Here is a 17,622-nt window from a genome sequence, read left to right on the forward strand (position 1 = left end):
CTTAACTGTCACAACTAGTGTATTCAAGCTGGGAGGAGTACACCTGTACTAAATTGGCAGGAATAATTTTTTTAAATGTTTATCTTTGACAGAGCGAGCATGAGTGTGGGAGGGGCAGAGAGAGAGGGAGACACAGAATATGAAGCAGGCTCCAGACCCCCAGCTGTCAGCACAGAGCCAGACATGGGGCTCAAACCCATGGACAGTGAGATCATGACCTGAGCCGAAGTCAGATGCTCAACTGACTGAGCCACCCAGGCGCCCCGGCAGGGATAATAGAGACCATTTGTAGGACAAGTAGACTAAATGCAGGACAGCAAGGGGCCTCGGTGTGATAGCTGTTGAAAATTTCTGTGTATTTAACTTATTTAAATAAGAAGTAATTGATATGTGGCAAATTTCCCTTGATTTCATAGGTATTATTAAAATAAGGCATTCCAGGACCCCTGAGATTGACAAATCAAAGCCTCTGTAGCGTTGGTGACAAAGATGATTCAGCAGAGGAAGCTAGTATAAAAATAACCCCAACTTCCTGCTCCTGCCACAGCTGGGTGCCTCAGGGGGAAGTCAGCTTTCAGCATGAATGAGCCGCTGTGGGACCCTATTTCTACTTGTCAAGGCAGAAAGTTTAGCATCTTCTTTCAACATACTGGTAGTCCTAAGAAGAAATCGAGATGATTTGCTAAAGGATTAGAGAGCAAGTAATTCAAAACAGAACACCAAACTGATGTATAAAAAGGAATATTTATCTTTTAAAAATACAACTTTGAACACTACTGACATCTCATTTACAAAGTATTTTCCGGAAGTACTCTTCATTGGCTTTGCTTATTCAGTACATTCTTTTACTTTGAACCAAGACACAACGGAGGGCATGCTTGTGTTATTATAAGCACCAACAACAGCACACAAGAAAAGATCATCTCTGCCTCAAAATGCTAGCCCCAAATCTTCATCCTTTCCCTCTTGTTTCCATCAAGCAGGACTTCCTGACCAGTCCATGTGTGCTCTGCCATTGCAATCTGCCGGTAGGCATCATAGAGCTGGGGTGTCCCCAGCGATCGGCACTCCAGGTGGATGGAGCTGAGCCATTTGCCAGAAGCATCACACACCTGGGCTCATTCATTACCAAGAGTTTTCTACTAAGACTCATATCAACTCTTTGCAAACATTCAGCATGAAGTAAACATAATATTTACAGTAGTACACGGTTTGCAATTCAACACGCTGACAGCAGAAGAAAAGGGACCAACAGACTTTGTAAGAAAGCTAGAGGCAAAAGCATATTAAAATAAATCCCTTCTGCTAGTGTGTGTGTGTGTGTGTGTGTGTGTGTGTGTACGTGCACATACACATGTGCACGCATGTGTTTTAATTCATAGAAAACTAAACATGCCCTCCTTTAAAAGCAGACTATATACAAGGTGATTCTGAATAGCACATACACATGCCAGTCATACTGGACACTTGCTTTCTACGAATACATCTAGGTTTTTTTTTAAATCTGATATATTGGAGAAAATAACTTTGGAACATTTGTCAACTTTTGGTTCACAGTAATTTTGCAAAAAGCCACAAACCATGCTTTGTCTTTTAAAAGGTGAGCCTGGTCAGGTACCTTCTAGAAGATGCTGTGTTATTCATTTACTGGCTTACTGGGGAGTAGAGAGGCAATGTCAGTCATGGCATAGAGGTGCCTAGTGTACCTCTCATTCCCCTCACCAGTAGCAACAATAATGTGAGGAGGAGTTTTGAAACACAAATCACATACAAATCATCAAAACATTTCAGTCAACAGTGTTTAAAAAAATACCAAACTCTACAGCAGTAGTACAGACACTGAAAACACCCCAAATACGCTTTAGCCACAGGCCTTTTTCAATACTACTAATAAAAAAAGACAACCAATTGACAGAAAGAGAGGAAGTTACAGCACTTGAGGCTTGAGTCCATTTCTTTTTAGGGCCTGTAGCTTGAGGTGCTGCTCTAGGATCCTTATTTTAACTCAAAAGATATTCCAGGAATGAACTGGCAAACTGAAAGCAACTTCCACTTGAAAACCATTGCTAATACAAATCACTTTTTAAGCTTGTCCAACACACATGTATTTGCAGGATCCCAGGTTGTTAGGCAAAGGGATTCAGGTCAATTTCAAGCCCTCAAAGCCACAGAATTTCCATCTCTTCTCCAGACTGGCTCCAACTCCAGTCATTTCCTGCTTGAAGGTGTGCTGGAGTCGGCTCATGAGACACTCCACGTCACTGGTGCAGATCTGTGGGGCAGAAAGAAGATCTCCATTCAAAAGCAGTTCCACCTTCCAGACAGAGTCCACTGAGGTTTTGTTTTATGCATATCATAACTGCTTTATTTAGGTAATAATTTACATACGACAGATTCACCAATTTTATGTGTATAGTTTAATGAATTTTAGTAAATTTATATAATTGGGCAACTATCACCACGATTCAATTATAAAACATTCCATTGCCTATAGAAATTTCCTTCATGCCCCTTTGCAGTCCATCATCACTCCCCATCCCTGACTCAGATTTTTTCACTGCAGTTTTGAATTTTTTGGAAATTTTATATATCTGTAATCATACAATATGTATATAGTCTTTTGTGACTAGTTTCTTTCGGTTAGTATGATATTTTTGAGACTTATCACCACTGAGCTTTCTAATGAAAAGAGCTGGTGTCAGTTGTGCAGGGAGGCTTGGGTTTGTAGCCAGCTGAATGACAGCCAGCTGATCAGTGCTGGTGATGCTATGTGCAGGCCTACTGAAGCTGCAAAGCCTTTTGGGAGGGGAGGGAGGCACAGCAGAATTCTTCACACATGCGTTGCTTTACAAAGGAAGAATGACAGAAATAAGGAATTCTCTGTATTCCTACTTCTGTGCATTGTCTCCCTCTCCCCACTTCACATACATGCCCCAATATAAAAACAAAAATGTATGGACCCCTTTAGGACTTGTTTCAGGTGGTCATCTTGACATTAGTAGCAACCTTCCTAACTGTGAACCTTGGGCACTAGGGCTCAGTTGGAGGGTACTAGGGGATCCTGAGAGAAACCCTGAGCTGCTGCCACACTGAATATTCCTGAAGTTGGCGCAAGGGAGCCACCAGTTCTGTTGGCATCACTGCAGGCTCTCTTTGGGAGGTGCTGTCACTACTCTGGTAGGAAGCTGCTCAGGAGAAAATGGGCCTAAAGTAGGAGTGAGGTCATGCTTTCTTCCCAGTGCTAGGAGTAGACTGTAGCCAGTTAAGTGAAAGAAGCACATTGCAGAGTATGTCATATAGAGCTGACTCTCCATTCCAAACCCATAAATATATAATGTTTATAGATACATACATGCAATATAGGTGCAGCATATGCATAGAAAATGGTCTGAGATAAGATATGCTAAACTGTTAACAGTGGTCATCCTTGAGGGGTGGGACTGTTGGTAACTTTCACTTTCCCTTCACTATATTTCTATGTTGCTTACATTTTTAACGTAATGTGCATGCATTATTTTTTTACATTTTTTTTAAAAAAGGACCAGATCACTTTTACTGACACATAGTTCAATTTCATACCACTTCAACCTACCACTGGGTCTTGGTACTCACATTCCATCCCTCCCTTTGCTGCCAAATGAGCTATTTAATGGCAGAATGGCACCACTTCCCAGAGATAAATGAGGGGGAGCTCTAGCTAGAACTAAAACAAATGCCATGAACAGGATGCATCAGCATAGCTGGATTCCCAAGTGGGCAAGTGCCTCTGTTAAGGGGACATATGCTTAAATGGCTTAGTATTTTGGACATGCAACTATCAGGAATCTGCATTCCAAAGGCACATCTCCAGAGCACTAGATCCTGTGAAATTGTGAATACAATCCATAAGCAGGATTAACTGAATGCGACTTCTGAAAAAAAAAAAATTATCATAGTTTATTTATTCGGAGGGGTCAAGCGTCCCCTCCTGCTTCTGTGAGGTGTTCTGGACTTTCTAGGGAACTAACACCCTCGCTCCCCATGCTTTGTGAGGTCCCCCATAGGCATCCAGGGAAGGAAGTGGCCCATGAGATCAGCTATGAGCGGAACTTGAGTCTGCATTGAAGACTTACTGTCCCATCTGTTCTGTTTTTGCCCCTGCCTTGATTGTTTCAACATAGATAATGGCAGTGGTGATGGTGATGACTTGAATAAGACTTTCGGTTCTGGGGGCACCTGGGTGGCTCAGTCGGTTAAGTGCCTGACTTCGGCTCAGGTCATGATCCTCATGTCATGTTCATGAGTTCTAGCTCTGTGTCAGGCTCAGCGCTGATAGCTCAGAGCCTGCTTGGGATTCTCTGTCTTTCCCTCTCTCTCTGCCCCTCCCTCATTCTCTTTCTCTCTCTCAAAAATAAATAAGCATTAAAAAAAAGACTTTCGATTCTGAACATTACCATTAGCTAGTGGTTAATGGCCCAGTGCAAAAGTCTGACTGGTGAGAGATACTGCTTCATTTTCAGCTTATATGTAAATTAAAGAGAGGAGGAAAATTCTTCTAAGATGTATCTTGGAAGTAGGGTGGCCAGTTCATTCAGGTTTTCTCAGTACTTCCTGCTTCTGGCATTGGGAGTCCCAAGTCCTAGGAAACCCCTTGGTCTCAGACAAATGGAAGCGGATAGTCACCCTACTTGCACGAGGGTGATTCTCACTGAATTGCAGTGAGAGAATAGGTGAGGAAAATTTCCATAGAGCAATTACTAATGACTTCTGCAATAATTTCTGCAGGAAGAAAATACCCTACATCCCCTTGCATGCCCATTTCGGGACCCCACATACCTTATTATCTAGACGGTGCAAGTAGGAACAGATGTATTCAATGCTTGCTCCAAATGGGTGGACATGAAGAAAGGTGGAGATGATCCCTATAGCGACAGTACCATGGAGGTTACACTTGAGAATCATACTCTTTGAGATGACAGCTAATTCACATATACCACGTACTATGGACTGGGCAATATTCTACATTATATATATATTACTCATTTAATCTGTACAACAACACACTGCATATGCTGCCTCTCACTACACAATATCACATGTAGAAAAGCTGGCATGTGAGAAGTCACTTCCATCATTCATGATGCCTAAAGACCATTTGAGTTCTACACATCACAATGAATTTGGAATTTTATAATGAATTTAGATTGTGCTGGTTTTTGCAGTTCTTCTGCACAGTCTTTAAATTGGACTTGAGCCTCTTATGCATTAATAATATCTTGCTGTTGTGGCCAAAGTACAAATCAGGTACTTTGGCTGATTCACTTCATGCCTCTCACAAGAGAATTTGCTGATTATATTTGGTTTTATTCTGTGCGTAGCTCTGTAAAGAAAAGCCAAACATTTCACTCACTCAAATGGTCACTAGCATTTTGTTTGTGCTTAGGGCACTAAATCTCTTGAAGTAACACATGTTTTTTTACAGAAGTTTACAGCTTCTGGGAATCTGCACAGTTTCTACTCAGCATAACTATGGGGTGATTGGCAGCTCTCCATACTGCGTTGATTGTTCTGGACATCACATTAATTGTTCTAATACTTCTTTCTCTGGCAACAGGTAGAATATAAATTGTTCAAAGACCTACTATTTCTTTCTTTAATTTTTTAAAATTCCTCTAAATAGACCCAGAATTGAGTTTGTTGAGAACTGACAGGAAATAAAAGCTAAATTTGATTTGGTTTATAGGCTATAACTTGTCTATGCCTTTGAGTGACTGATAAAGAATATCACAAGTTTGAGTTGTAGCTTGAAGTTTAAATCAGTTCTTTGTGAAAATCCTCCAGATATTAGAGGGCAAGGAGGTGGGTTGGGGGATCCAGGAGAAGCTGATGATAGAGTTCAAAATCTGTTTGAAATGGATGCTATTACTTATAACACTACATTACTCTTAAATGATGAGGTAAATTGAATTGCTATTCCGTGACTCAAACTGAGAAACTTGAATTCTAAAGAAGACAGCCCATGTCCAAAGGAATTCTAGGTGCTACGGCCAAGACAGGCTGTCTGTCAGATGCTGAGGAATAACTCCATAGGTTTCAAAACACTAAGCAGTTTTTGTGAGTTCACACTGAAAAAACCAATTTAAAAAATAGATTTTCCTTTCTGTCAGCCCAAGACTACACTCTTTAAAAAATAAAACAAGAAACACTTATCTTGAGAATCTTCATTTCTACAACTATCCATTCACAGAGGCTTCCTTCTCCCCTCAGCTCTTTGACAGGTCTCACTGTTGCCTAGCCAATTTGTTAAAGAACTCTGAGTTGTAAAATGGAAATAAGTTGTCACTTTTCTTGAGGACTCAATGGCAGATACCCCTGCACATCTTTATTAACATATCAAAGTGTTAAATCTGTCTACAATATCCATTACCAAAGAAGGCAGATAAATCTTTAAGATATGCAGAAGCCAATCAGTGGAGAGAACTCCGGAGGTTGGGGTGGGGCCGCTGTGGGGCTCAGCTTCCTAGAAGGCAGCTGGGATGATCTGTTGACACCCAGTACCCGTCCTTTGCGAATGACTGAATATTTTAGGACCTCAATCTGCTGCTGTTCTCCAAATGGAATACCAAGTCAACAAGCATTTGTGCAGAGTGCTCTAAGTACCAAGTGGTTCTCATTTACTGAGGGCTTCCTGTGGGCTGTGCACTGTGCTGAGTGATTCAGATGAATTATTTCATTTAATACTTGCAGCTGCCTGTTGAGATAGGTAATATTATGCCCATTTTGCAGATGGAGGAACTGAAGCTCAGGAAGGAAATGGTAGGGTCAAACAGGAAACCAGGTCTGTGTGATTCCTTGACTGTTTGTTTTATCCTGCCTCTGTGAGTGAATTTTTATATAATGAGAACAATTCTAGCATTTATCTCATCAGAGCCCACCAGTGACCAGCACTCCATAGACAGCCTCCAGAGTCATCTGCCTGTAACCTGGGGGGAAAAAAACTTCAGAGAGGCCCACGCTGCCTATGGAGGCTCATCTGGAAACCTCTCTGCCAAAGAAGAGTCTGAACCATAACCCTGAGTGGAATGAGGGGGCCCAGCTATCCTTGCATAGAGATTTAAAAAATCTATGTGTTTCTCCAGCAGACCCCCTGTTGTGCTTACACCCACACATTTGATGTACCAGCAACCACTGGAGCTTGAGAAGGACTGGGAGCTGCTGTTACCATTTTTATAAAGTCTATTCTTATTCTTCTCCTGTTGTCTGCACTGTTGTGCTTCCTAAATGCTTAGCGTGTATATTCATCTTAGGTAAAACCCTTCCACCCTCCACCATAGCCAATACATGGGATGTGTGTGTTAGCTTTCTTACCCACTAGCAGTGCTTCACGTTCAGATTTGATAGGACTGCTGTTCAGGGTCTTCTCGAGAGGGTAGTCACTATCTTGGTTTGATGCACAGAGTCTAGAAGCACAGCTTTCCTGCGGGAATAATATGCTTCCTGGGTCAGTTCACCTTACTGGGTAATAGGCTTGGATTCAATTATGCAACAGGGAGCTTCTTAATGTAGTACCTCAAAAGCAATACTGTACAATTTTGATTATTGAACGGAGAGAAAATAGCATTTTTATGCAAAAGCATCAAAGATTATCCAAAACTTCTTAATATGGCTCCAAAACACAGAAAAATTTAGTCATTCATCTTTACCAGGTTTTTTTTTTCTGCCTTCAACATTCTTGACTCTAAACAGGTAATCTGGGAGAACCATACCTAAACATTTACTGTCTACTAGATGTCAAACATTGTTAGATATGTATTAGCTCCATTCTACAAATGAGGAAAGTGAGGCTGAGGTAAATTAGGTAAGTTGCCCAAGATCACATTTCTAGGAAGTGGTAGAGCTTAGATTTCATGCCAGGCCATCCACTGTTAAAATGACTGTTCTTTTTAATTTTAGGTCCACACTCTGCTAAAGGTAAGCCCCATATCTGAGTGGAGAATCTACAATATAGTTAATCTACTCTCAGATAATCAGCTGTTGGCTTTTGAACTAAAAAGTAGAGATTCTATTTATTATCAGCTCTGTCTTCTCTCTGATAAGGACATTATCAGTTAGGATATTCCTGACTTTACATCAAGAAATGACCACGATCAAAATATTACTCAAGTGGCTTTCTTTGTTGTTGAAAGTTTTCTCCTTCTGAGCATAGCAGGTATGCTTCATAAGAGATACTCAGGTGAAACTCATGACCAACCATTAAACTGAAAAATACTGCCAGACCTTTCCTGGATCTTTCTTTCTCTCTTTGGGCACTGAGAACATCTTTTCTGTATTATAAATGTGAAGGAAGAGCCTTGGGAAGAAGGAATAAAAAAAAATCACTGCTTTGGGTCTTACTTCTCTTAGAAAAGAAAATGCTGGGGAAATGCTCCTGGGTGGGGCGGATCATGGCTGACTCAAATGCTTTGTCACTTCGTCCCTTCCACAAGCCCTCAGCATGGAGAGGATTCCTTCTGTTTTCTTTAAAGATGACTTCAAAGCTTCTAGGATGTTGCCCCTGAATGAAGTGAATGGTCTATGCTGCAAGACATGTTGTTTAGTGGATTTACAGGCTTCCTGGCAGTAGTCAGAAGGGAAGCTTTTCTTGATGACCTACTCAATCTTTGGCCTTTAGAATCCAATCCAGGCAGTAACCATCATGCCAAGATTGATTTAAAATACTGGCTCACTTCTAAGCCATGGGTTGTACATCTCGTTCTAACCCCCTTAAAACATTAAATGATCCAGTAAGCCATTTCTTAAGTGTGAAAGTTTAACAGATTGGGGTTGATTTAAGATGTAAAGGCATCCTGAGAAGTTTTACACATCCTGAATAGAAATGTAGCCTTACTGAAACCTGACTTCAATTTTATTATAGCTTGCATTTAATAAATTAGAAGGTATATTGGAAGGATGCTTATCATCTTGAATTTTACTGGCAGATTCAAAGAGCTAGCTTTCTGCAGTAAGATAGACAGAAGTCACGCTGTTATACCGCAAACCACTGACAATAACTCATACTGTGGTTTGCTGTCAAGAAACCCAAACAAAACCCAAAGAGATCCCTCCTCACCAGAACTTATTGCCTTCCTTTCAACATGAAATTATTTTTTGCAGTCTGATGTAATGGTACTTTGCTTCCTAACCTAATTGTGTCAGGATGGAATATTTGGTCACAAATCAGCTTCCCAGAGAAGATCGGTTTATAATGAACTGTCATGACTTTCTCTGAAAGCAGCTTTGTTTACTGTAACAGGAAAAAAAACCATTCTGAGTCACATTTTCCTGATTATCAGTTGGATCTCTTTTCTTCTCCTTTTTAGCTGCCACTTTGTGGTATATTCAAGTTCAGAATGGAAAACAGACTTAGGCATAATATGTTAAGTTTCTTCTATGTCATTTGATCTCTTGCTTCTTTAAATGAAATACTTTACAAAGCAGAAAGTGGCTTACACTAAAGCGCTAAAGATGACCTTACACTAGAAATGCCCTTAATATGTCGTGTCAATCCTAAAGAATGATTCTAAGCATGACATCATTGGCATAGCCTCATGCCTATCTATAGTCTTCTGGTTACGCACTCCATTTTATGCAAGAAGCAAAACAGCTATGTAGCAGCTCCGAAACACTTTAGCAGCTTGAAAAGGATGAGGAAATTCCTGCTACACAGAGAAGTGTTGGCACTTTTCAATTAAATGCTTGATAAATGAATTTCTCTGGGATTGTGCTCGTTTCTTTAATAGCACCCACAAAACTGGAAAGTGAGCTGGTTTTATGAAGTGGAAGAATTAAAAGCATATTGCAAATGGCCTCCAGAAGAAAACACTTTCAATCATTTGTTTCAACTACACCAAGGCTGCCAGTTCTTAATGGCACTCTGGGGGAAGTCACTATGCTGGGCAAACACACCCAGGGCCTGCACACACTGCATCTTCCTGAGCTGAGCACAGGAGATAAAAAGCATGAGCTCTTATGGAACAGTAGCATTGTTGATTTCTGGTTCTTGGTCTAAGCTCCTAATCTCTTCCTTCTGAGACGTTAAAATCAGGTAGTTATGGTCAATGGGCCTTCCTTTTCAGAGGTTAGCTTTGGTTGGATGTTCAGGCATACAGACAGTTAGAGAGAGGTATGGTTGGGAGACACCATCCGTAGACATTAACACCTTAAGTAGACTGGGCACCAGATTCATGCTTGTGACACATTAACTCATCCAGATGTTAGTAGACTCCCTAAGAGGCCCTCATCGGCAGCTCTTATTGCTGCAAAGTCCCATTTTACCCTTCCATGTTGCTATTATCTAGCTTTAGAATATTCTTTGTGTTTACTTTCCACACATTTTCTCCCCTTTTGGTTTTGGTTATTTCATCTGCATCTTCTCATTATTACACTAGATGGAGTGTCTGCAAAGAAATGCCAATGTTCTAGCTGTACTTGTGTTTCTTCCTTTAATGAAATGCTTCATTAAAGGTATTCTCTGTCACGTGGGTTTTCTATGTTGTTATTTGCGTGGTAAGATGAAGCCAGAATGAGGTGTACGCTCTGGTCTTTTCCAAGATGGAAAGACTGAAGAACTGTAGGGATGGACTAATCTTTTTATTAATTGAAGAGTATATTCTCCAGAATCGTTAGATATGCCAAGGACTCACATCTAAAGGCACAGCCCTTCATTCACGAATTACCCCCAGAGAGGGGGCTTTTAATTCCCATTCAGCCAAGCATTCCACATTGATTCCTACTGCAGTAACTTCCAGGGCATTTTCACTGTCACTGAAAAGGGGGGGAAAGGGTAAGGGAACAGGTTCACATAGAACTGATATACCTTTTCTTTAAGGTTTTCCAACATTTTTTCCACCTGTAGCTTGTCATCTTTGACTTTTTCAAGTTCAGCTTCTTTTCTTTTGTATTCCTCTTGGACTTTGAGTAGATGCTACAAGAAAAACCAAAAACAATCAAGTCTTCAGAAGCCACACTTCCTTTAAAAATCCTGGGTGAAGTTAGATAGTAGGATGGCCTGCCTCACTTCCTCCCAGCTCACACAATCATTTCTCCATGCAGATCTAGATACCAAAGGGAAAATCAAGGTACTTTTTACTTAAAGTTATTTTATCTAGCTCTTGGGGCCTTCCTTTGGATTTGTTCATATTTTAGAAAATGTCTGAGAAACTAATTGATCTAATCACTTAACTTTCCTATTCCAGCCAGGGCTAAGGATACGATGTAGTTAATCCCATGTGGACAGTTTCTTGATTGCTGCATAGAACTTAATGTTGGAAAGCATCCTTTCAAATAGCCATTTTCCAAGCTTAGTTCAATTTCTGTGAGGAAAGTAGTAAAGAACCCACATTTCACAAATGTTTGTTTCCATATCAGTAGGCAAGGAACTGGATTTATCATTGCTAATGATGACAAAAATACTATTTATTTAGCATCTAAAATATGTCACATTGTGGAAAGAGTTTCATATGTGTGACTTCATATGAACCTCAAATAACCCTATGATATAATCCTGAGATTTACAGAAGTTCAGTGCTTTGCCTAAGGCCATTCAGATAGTAAGTGACAGAGTCAAGATTTAAACCCAGGCTGGGACCACCTCAGAGTCCATGATCTTAACCACTATGTTAGACTGTACTTCTTTTGGGGATAAGATGAGAGAACTTTGATCTTGTTTACAAGGCTGTTTTCCAATAAAAAGTAATAAAAATGAGTGAAATTAATTTGTCAGGATGTAGAGACCTAATTTTCTCTGAGGCCTCTGAAGTGATGAAATGGAAAAAAAAGGAGTTCACCATCTTTAAATTGTATTTAAGTAGCAGAACTGTCCTTATGTGGAATGGTTTCGAGATCAAGGTAAGAGGGAAAAACAACAACAAAAATGTTTCCAAAGTTTTACTTTTCAGAGGCTTGCAAAAGACTGCTGGAAGAACTAAAAGACACAGTACAATGTACATTGTCAAAATTCTTTGAAGTTTAGCTGAGGAGATTCATTTTTTTGTGGAAAGATCTCTGATATATTTTACATGTCCTAATTAAATTCCATAGTGACAATAAAAGGAAGGTAAGCATTACTTCACACATTTTGCTAATAGAAAAGGTGAAATATTAATGTGATATTGCTTGTCACTCAGGAAGACAGTTGTAGCAGAAGTAATAGGAACATGGGACTCTTAGTGCCAGAAGAGACTCCTTGTTCACAATTTGTGATTTCCAACCAGCAATAAGCTTTGCCCTAGATAATTCCAAGGCATACAATTAAAAAAATTATTGCTCCATTTAAATTGTAAGGAAAATGGTCGGTAGTCTGGCAAGATGGAAGAGGATAGTACCTTTACTCAGAAATACTACTCCTTTATTATGATGAGAACAGATGTTGATATCTCTTTAATTGTAGGCTCACTGTAGTGATGGCTACATAAAACATCTAGATGTTGAGCATCTATTACACAATGTTGTATTTGAATGCAATTACAGTTGGATGCACCTATTTACTTTACTTTTTATACTTGTAATAATGTGCAGGTAAACTCATTCACATAAATGACTGAAAACAAACCAAAGCAAAATAAAAGCAAATTGGTGTTATGTGCCCAAAGCATTGATACTGACAAAACAAGGGTAGGATTCCTGCCATTTCTCCTAAAAGGCTGTATTGTCCAGCACTGGATCAAGTAAATACTTATTCACCAGCACTTTTTCATATCTAAGTAAGTGAGGTTCTTCATAAAGACCCTGAGGCCCTTTCCAGATCCCCAAGTACCTTCTGAAGCTTAAAGATTAGATTATGTTCAGTGTAGTTTTATTGTTAAGTGTTTTCACTGAATCTTCATTCTTCGAAAAGTGGTGACCCACGGCTACATCTGTATTGGCCAGAATATTTCATTAACCACCACCCATGATCCCTTCCTCAGCTATGACAGAGAACAGGCTGTCAAGAAGAAGAAGAAACTTGCTATCCTATTTGCTTGTGAGGGACCCTCATTCAGGTGAGGAGCTGGCGCCGGCTTTCCGAAAAGCTCAGAAAACCAAGGGCCTTTACCTGTTGCATTCCTTGCAGGGCTTGCTGCAGGAGTTTCAGCTGCTGCTCCTTGTTTGGGTCGTCTTCTCTGTGGGCTTTGCCCTGCTCTTGCTTCAGCAGTTCTACCTCATTCCGATAGGCATCAAGCTGCCAACGGAGGCTGTCATTTTCTTCCTTCAAAGCTTCTGCCTGTGACACTAAGGCTGAACAATCAATATAAAGTCAAACATCCGTATATCCACATTCCTTTGGGGTTCATCTCGGTACCATAAAAACTTAGTATTTTTTAGTTGATGTGTATAAAAAGACTCTTGAGCAACTTAGGTTTGAGTTGCCCATGGCAGCAAGAGATGGACACAAAAGCCCACAGCACCATTTTTGTAAATGAACACAGCAGTCCAACATACTGAAGTCATTGTCATGTTTCCTACTCGTCACCCCAAATACAATCATGATGTTTCCAGCTACCATTGGTTACTTTTATTTGGGAGGCAGCAAATGATAAGAGCTCTGTCATAACAGAGTATAGGACTAATTGTCTTGAACTGACATCTGTCCACACAGTAATTTTTGTGGCAGTTGTTTTTAAAAATGTAGCCTTCCTTGCCTGTTCTCCCGAGGAAAGGTAGATATACAAATTAAGACACAAGACTTCTGGTCTCTGGTCTGGTGTGTAAGGAGTTTACAAGTCACCATTCCATCCTAATGACAAGTAAAAGCTGAATAAGCTGAAAGATCAACAACTCTCCTTAGATCCATCAGAGAAGTGAAGTCACAGGGCTGCAACTGGACAGACAGGTGAATACAAAGAATCACAACTTACCAAGCTGAAAACCTATGAGCAGAAAGTTCCACAGGAACCAGGGGCAAGCAAGAAAACATAAACTGTAATTGGCTAATTGCTGGAGGCTCAGTGTGGACAAGTCTGTGATTTGAAAAGTCCAGAGGCACCTAGTCATAGTGAGGTCTCTATACTTTAGTGAGTTTTACCTCTAGGAGCACAACCAAGTTCTTGCAATGACTATTGGAGAAAAATCCCCTTGTGCTTCCATTGGGGGTGGGGAAGGAGAAACCATTTTGAAATATACCAGAGCATTCTGTTCTTCTTAACAAGGCCTGCTTTCAGAAGAAACTATTTTACCATAGCCTAACCTGCTAGCCTAACGTGCTATTACCAGAGCCTAACTGACCTGGAGAAGGGAAATACCCAAATATACACCCTTTTAGCCATCCTGCCACAACTAAGGTTGGTGAGGGGGGAACTGATAAACATTTGTGAAGTTCACAGTCCAGAGGCATATGATCACTAAAAGACTGAGATCCAATCACAGGACTATAGAATGCTTCCATTACCTTACTGCCACACTGCTAAAGTCCTATTTACTAGAGTTTTTTTTTTCACCCAGTACATCCTGTCAGATTTCAACAAAAAATTACAAGGCATACTAAAAGGTACAAAAACACACTTTGAAGAGACTGAACATGGATCAGAACAAGAGTCAGATATAGCATGCATGTTGGAATTATCAGATCAGGAATATAAAACAACTATGATTAGTATGCTAAGGGCTTTAATAGGAAAAGTAGATAACATGCAAGAACAGATGGATAATGTCAATGGAGAGATGGAAATTCTAAGAAAGAATCAAATAGAAATGCTAGAGATAAAAAAATACTGTAACGGAAATGAAAAAAAGTAATATTGATTATTAAAAGACGGGACATGCCTGGCCAAAGAATCTCTGAGCTTGAGGATATGACAATAGAAACTGCCCAAACTTAGAAGCAAAGAGAAAAAATCCTGGAAAAAAAACCCCATGAACTATGGGACAATCACAAAAGATACACATAATGAGAATATTAGAAATGAAGGAAAGAAAGGAATAGAAGCAATATGTGAAGCATTAATGGCTGAAAAATTCCTCAAATTATTACCAGGAAGTTCAGAGAACATCATACAGGGTAAATGCCAAGAAATTAGACCTGAAAAGACACCTCACCAAAGACATATTAGTGGCAAGTAAGCATCATCATATGTCATATGTCATACATCATTAGGGAATTACAAATTAAAATAACAATGAGATACCACTACACACCTATTAGAATTGTGAAAACCCAAAACAATGACAACACCAAGTGCTGGCCAGGATGTGGAGCAAACAAAAACTCTCTTTCAAGGAGGTCACTTGTTGGGATGAGCACTGGGTGCTGTATATAAGTGATGAATATCGGGTTCTACTCCTGAAACCAATACTACACTGTATGTTAACTAATTTGAATTTAAGTAAATAATGTATTCTAAAAAAAGAAATAAAACAAACAAAAAAAACCCTTCTCTTTCACTGCTGGTTGCTTTCATTGCTGGTGTTTCATTCAGGCACGTTGGAAGAGACTTTGGCAATTTCTTATAAAACTAAACATATTCTTAGCATACAATCTAGCAACTGTGGTCCTTTGTATTTACTCAAGTGAACTAAAAACCTGTGTCCTCCCAAAAATATGCACAAGGATTTTATAGCAGATTTATTCTGGAAGTTTTCTAATTGCCCAGACTTGGAAACAACTGCAATGTTCTTTAGTAGATTAATGCATAAACAAACTGTGGTACATCCAGAAATGGAATATTAGTGCTAAAAAGAAATGAGTGATCAAGCGATGAAAAGACCTAGAGGAAATGTAAATGCTTATTACTAAGTGAAAGAAGCTTATTTAAAAGGCTATATAACTTATGACATTCTGGCAAAGGCAAAATGATGGAATCAGTAAAAAGATTAAAAAAAAACCCAACCCTAACCTGGTTGCCAGGGGTTGAGGGGGTAGGAAAAGATGAATAGGCTGAAAATAGAGGATTTTTAGAGCAGTGAAACTATTCTTTATGATACTATAATTGTGGATACATACATTTTAAACATTTTCCAAACCATAGAATGTATAACACCAAGAGTGAACCCTAATGCCAACTAGGAACTTTGAATGATAACCATGTATTCAGTGATTGTAACCAATGTACTCCTGTGGTGCGGGATGTCAATAGTGGAAGCAGCTGTATGTGTGTGGAGGTGGAGACAGGGTGTTTGGAAACTCTTTACTTCTTGTTCAATATTGTTGTAAATCTAAGACTGCTCTAAATATTAAAAATTAATGTATTAATTAAAAAAAACCTAAAACACACGAGGAAACCTTGGTTAGCTTTATTTATGAGTATGGCACATTTTTCAAGGTCAAAAATCACAAAAGCTATTTCAAAATATTTAATCAAAGGATTTTCATTCATTCGCCAACACTGAGTACCTTCTCTGTATCAGGTTATGATAATGGTAAAAAATGAGATTCCACTAATCTCTATGGTTTACAGTCCAAATTAATAGAAACGTTTGTAGTTTATTCCAGTTTTGATTCCTAACACAGGATAAACCCCAGAAAAGAGACATCAAAATGGATCAAATTAGAAACCTGTACATTAAATATATAAGAATGTTAAAAGGAAACTTGTCAAAGGTGTGATTTTTTTCAGCTACTTATGGGGAGGGATTTTGGGTCGAAGAAAGTAAAAGAAAGTCATAGATATCAAATCTTCAAGATTAGCTATAAGTGGTGGAAGAAGAGTTTTCTAAAGGGATTTCAAAGACCAGATTCATGCTGTACATTATAAATGGAAACAAGCTGTGCTTTACAAAGATGAAATATAGAGAAGAAACCCACATTCTGAGTGTGAAAACACCCCCTATTCCTAAAAGGAGGCTGCTTTTGGTCGGGGGGGGGGGCGGTTTGCAGGGTTTAATTCCATGCTTTCAACCTTAGGGTTTTCCTAAAACAATCAGGTTCCAATGTAGGCTGATGTGATCAGATTGTCTGCCCAAATTAGAGTGGCAACACTTCCTATTATATGTCAGCACACACATTTGTTTTTTGTGGATGGCCATGTAATTATCCTGATATGGCAGTTTTAAACCCTGCATTTTAGTTCTAAAAAGAAATCACAAAAATTTGTGGCATGAAACCTTCGTTGTATATTTGGTTTTATTACTGATTTTAATTTTTACCATAATCATACAGCTTTTGTGTCTTTGAAGAGAAAGCCGTTACACAGAGGGTTGGAGTCCCAGCACTCTAAATACTATCTATCCTTGTCATCTCTTCCAGCAGCTGGGATACTTGTCATTGGGCAGGAAGCACCCCTCACAATCACAACACCGAAAGAAGATGCTAAAAGTGAAGATGACTGTATATAGGAAACTCTATGGCATAAGGGCCATTAGCTATGTGCCAAACGGCAAGAAATATTTGATTTGCTTGCTGGGTCAGTACCAAGGATAGCATCTTGAGCTGGAGTTCTGAAAAACACAGAGGTTACTCTGTAAATCAAGTGACTGCTACAGATAGACATTTATTTCTGCTTTGGTTTGCATGTTTGTCCTCTGGCAAGCCATGCGGCTCATTACTAGTGATATTTCATCTTCCCCCTTTTGTTTCTTCTTGTACTGCAGGCCAGTGATTATGCTATGTCTTACAAGTCATGTGGAGAAACATGGAACAGAAAAGGGCAGCGATCCAGGAGCATGGTTAGAGGCATAGTCTCCAGTTTAAAA

General features: G+C 39.5%; 1 protein-coding gene across 12 annotated transcripts in view; it reads right to left on the reverse strand.

The window, feature by feature from the left end:
• Positions 1-733: 733 nt before the first annotated feature.
• ENOX2 (ecto-NOX disulfide-thiol exchanger 2) overlaps positions 734-17,622 on the reverse strand; it is a 259,494-nt gene continuing 242,605 nt past the window's right edge. For 11 of the 12 annotated variants that reach the window (XM_019427003.2, XM_019427002.2, XM_019426996.2 and 8 more), the window contains 5 exons: positions 13,052-13,233; positions 10,835-10,942; positions 7,348-7,456; positions 4,816-4,901; positions 734-2,272 (listed from right to left, as the gene is read on the reverse strand). In XM_019427003.2, coding sequence (XP_019282548.1) covers positions 2,141-2,272; positions 4,816-4,901; positions 7,348-7,456; positions 10,835-10,942; positions 13,052-13,233 — 617 coding nt within the window. In that variant the 3' untranslated portion in view covers positions 734-2,140. The remainder of the gene's footprint in view (positions 2,273-4,815; positions 4,902-7,347; positions 7,457-10,834; positions 10,943-13,051; positions 13,234-17,622) is intronic. The other variant, XM_019426992.2, reaches the window with a different exon arrangement.

This window comes from Panthera pardus, unplaced genomic scaffold (assembly GCF_024362965.1).
Source record: "Panthera pardus isolate Hobbes unplaced genomic scaffold, ASM2436296v1 HiC_scaffold_27, whole genome shotgun sequence".
Lineage (NCBI taxonomy): Eukaryota > Metazoa > Chordata > Mammalia > Carnivora > Felidae > Panthera > Panthera pardus.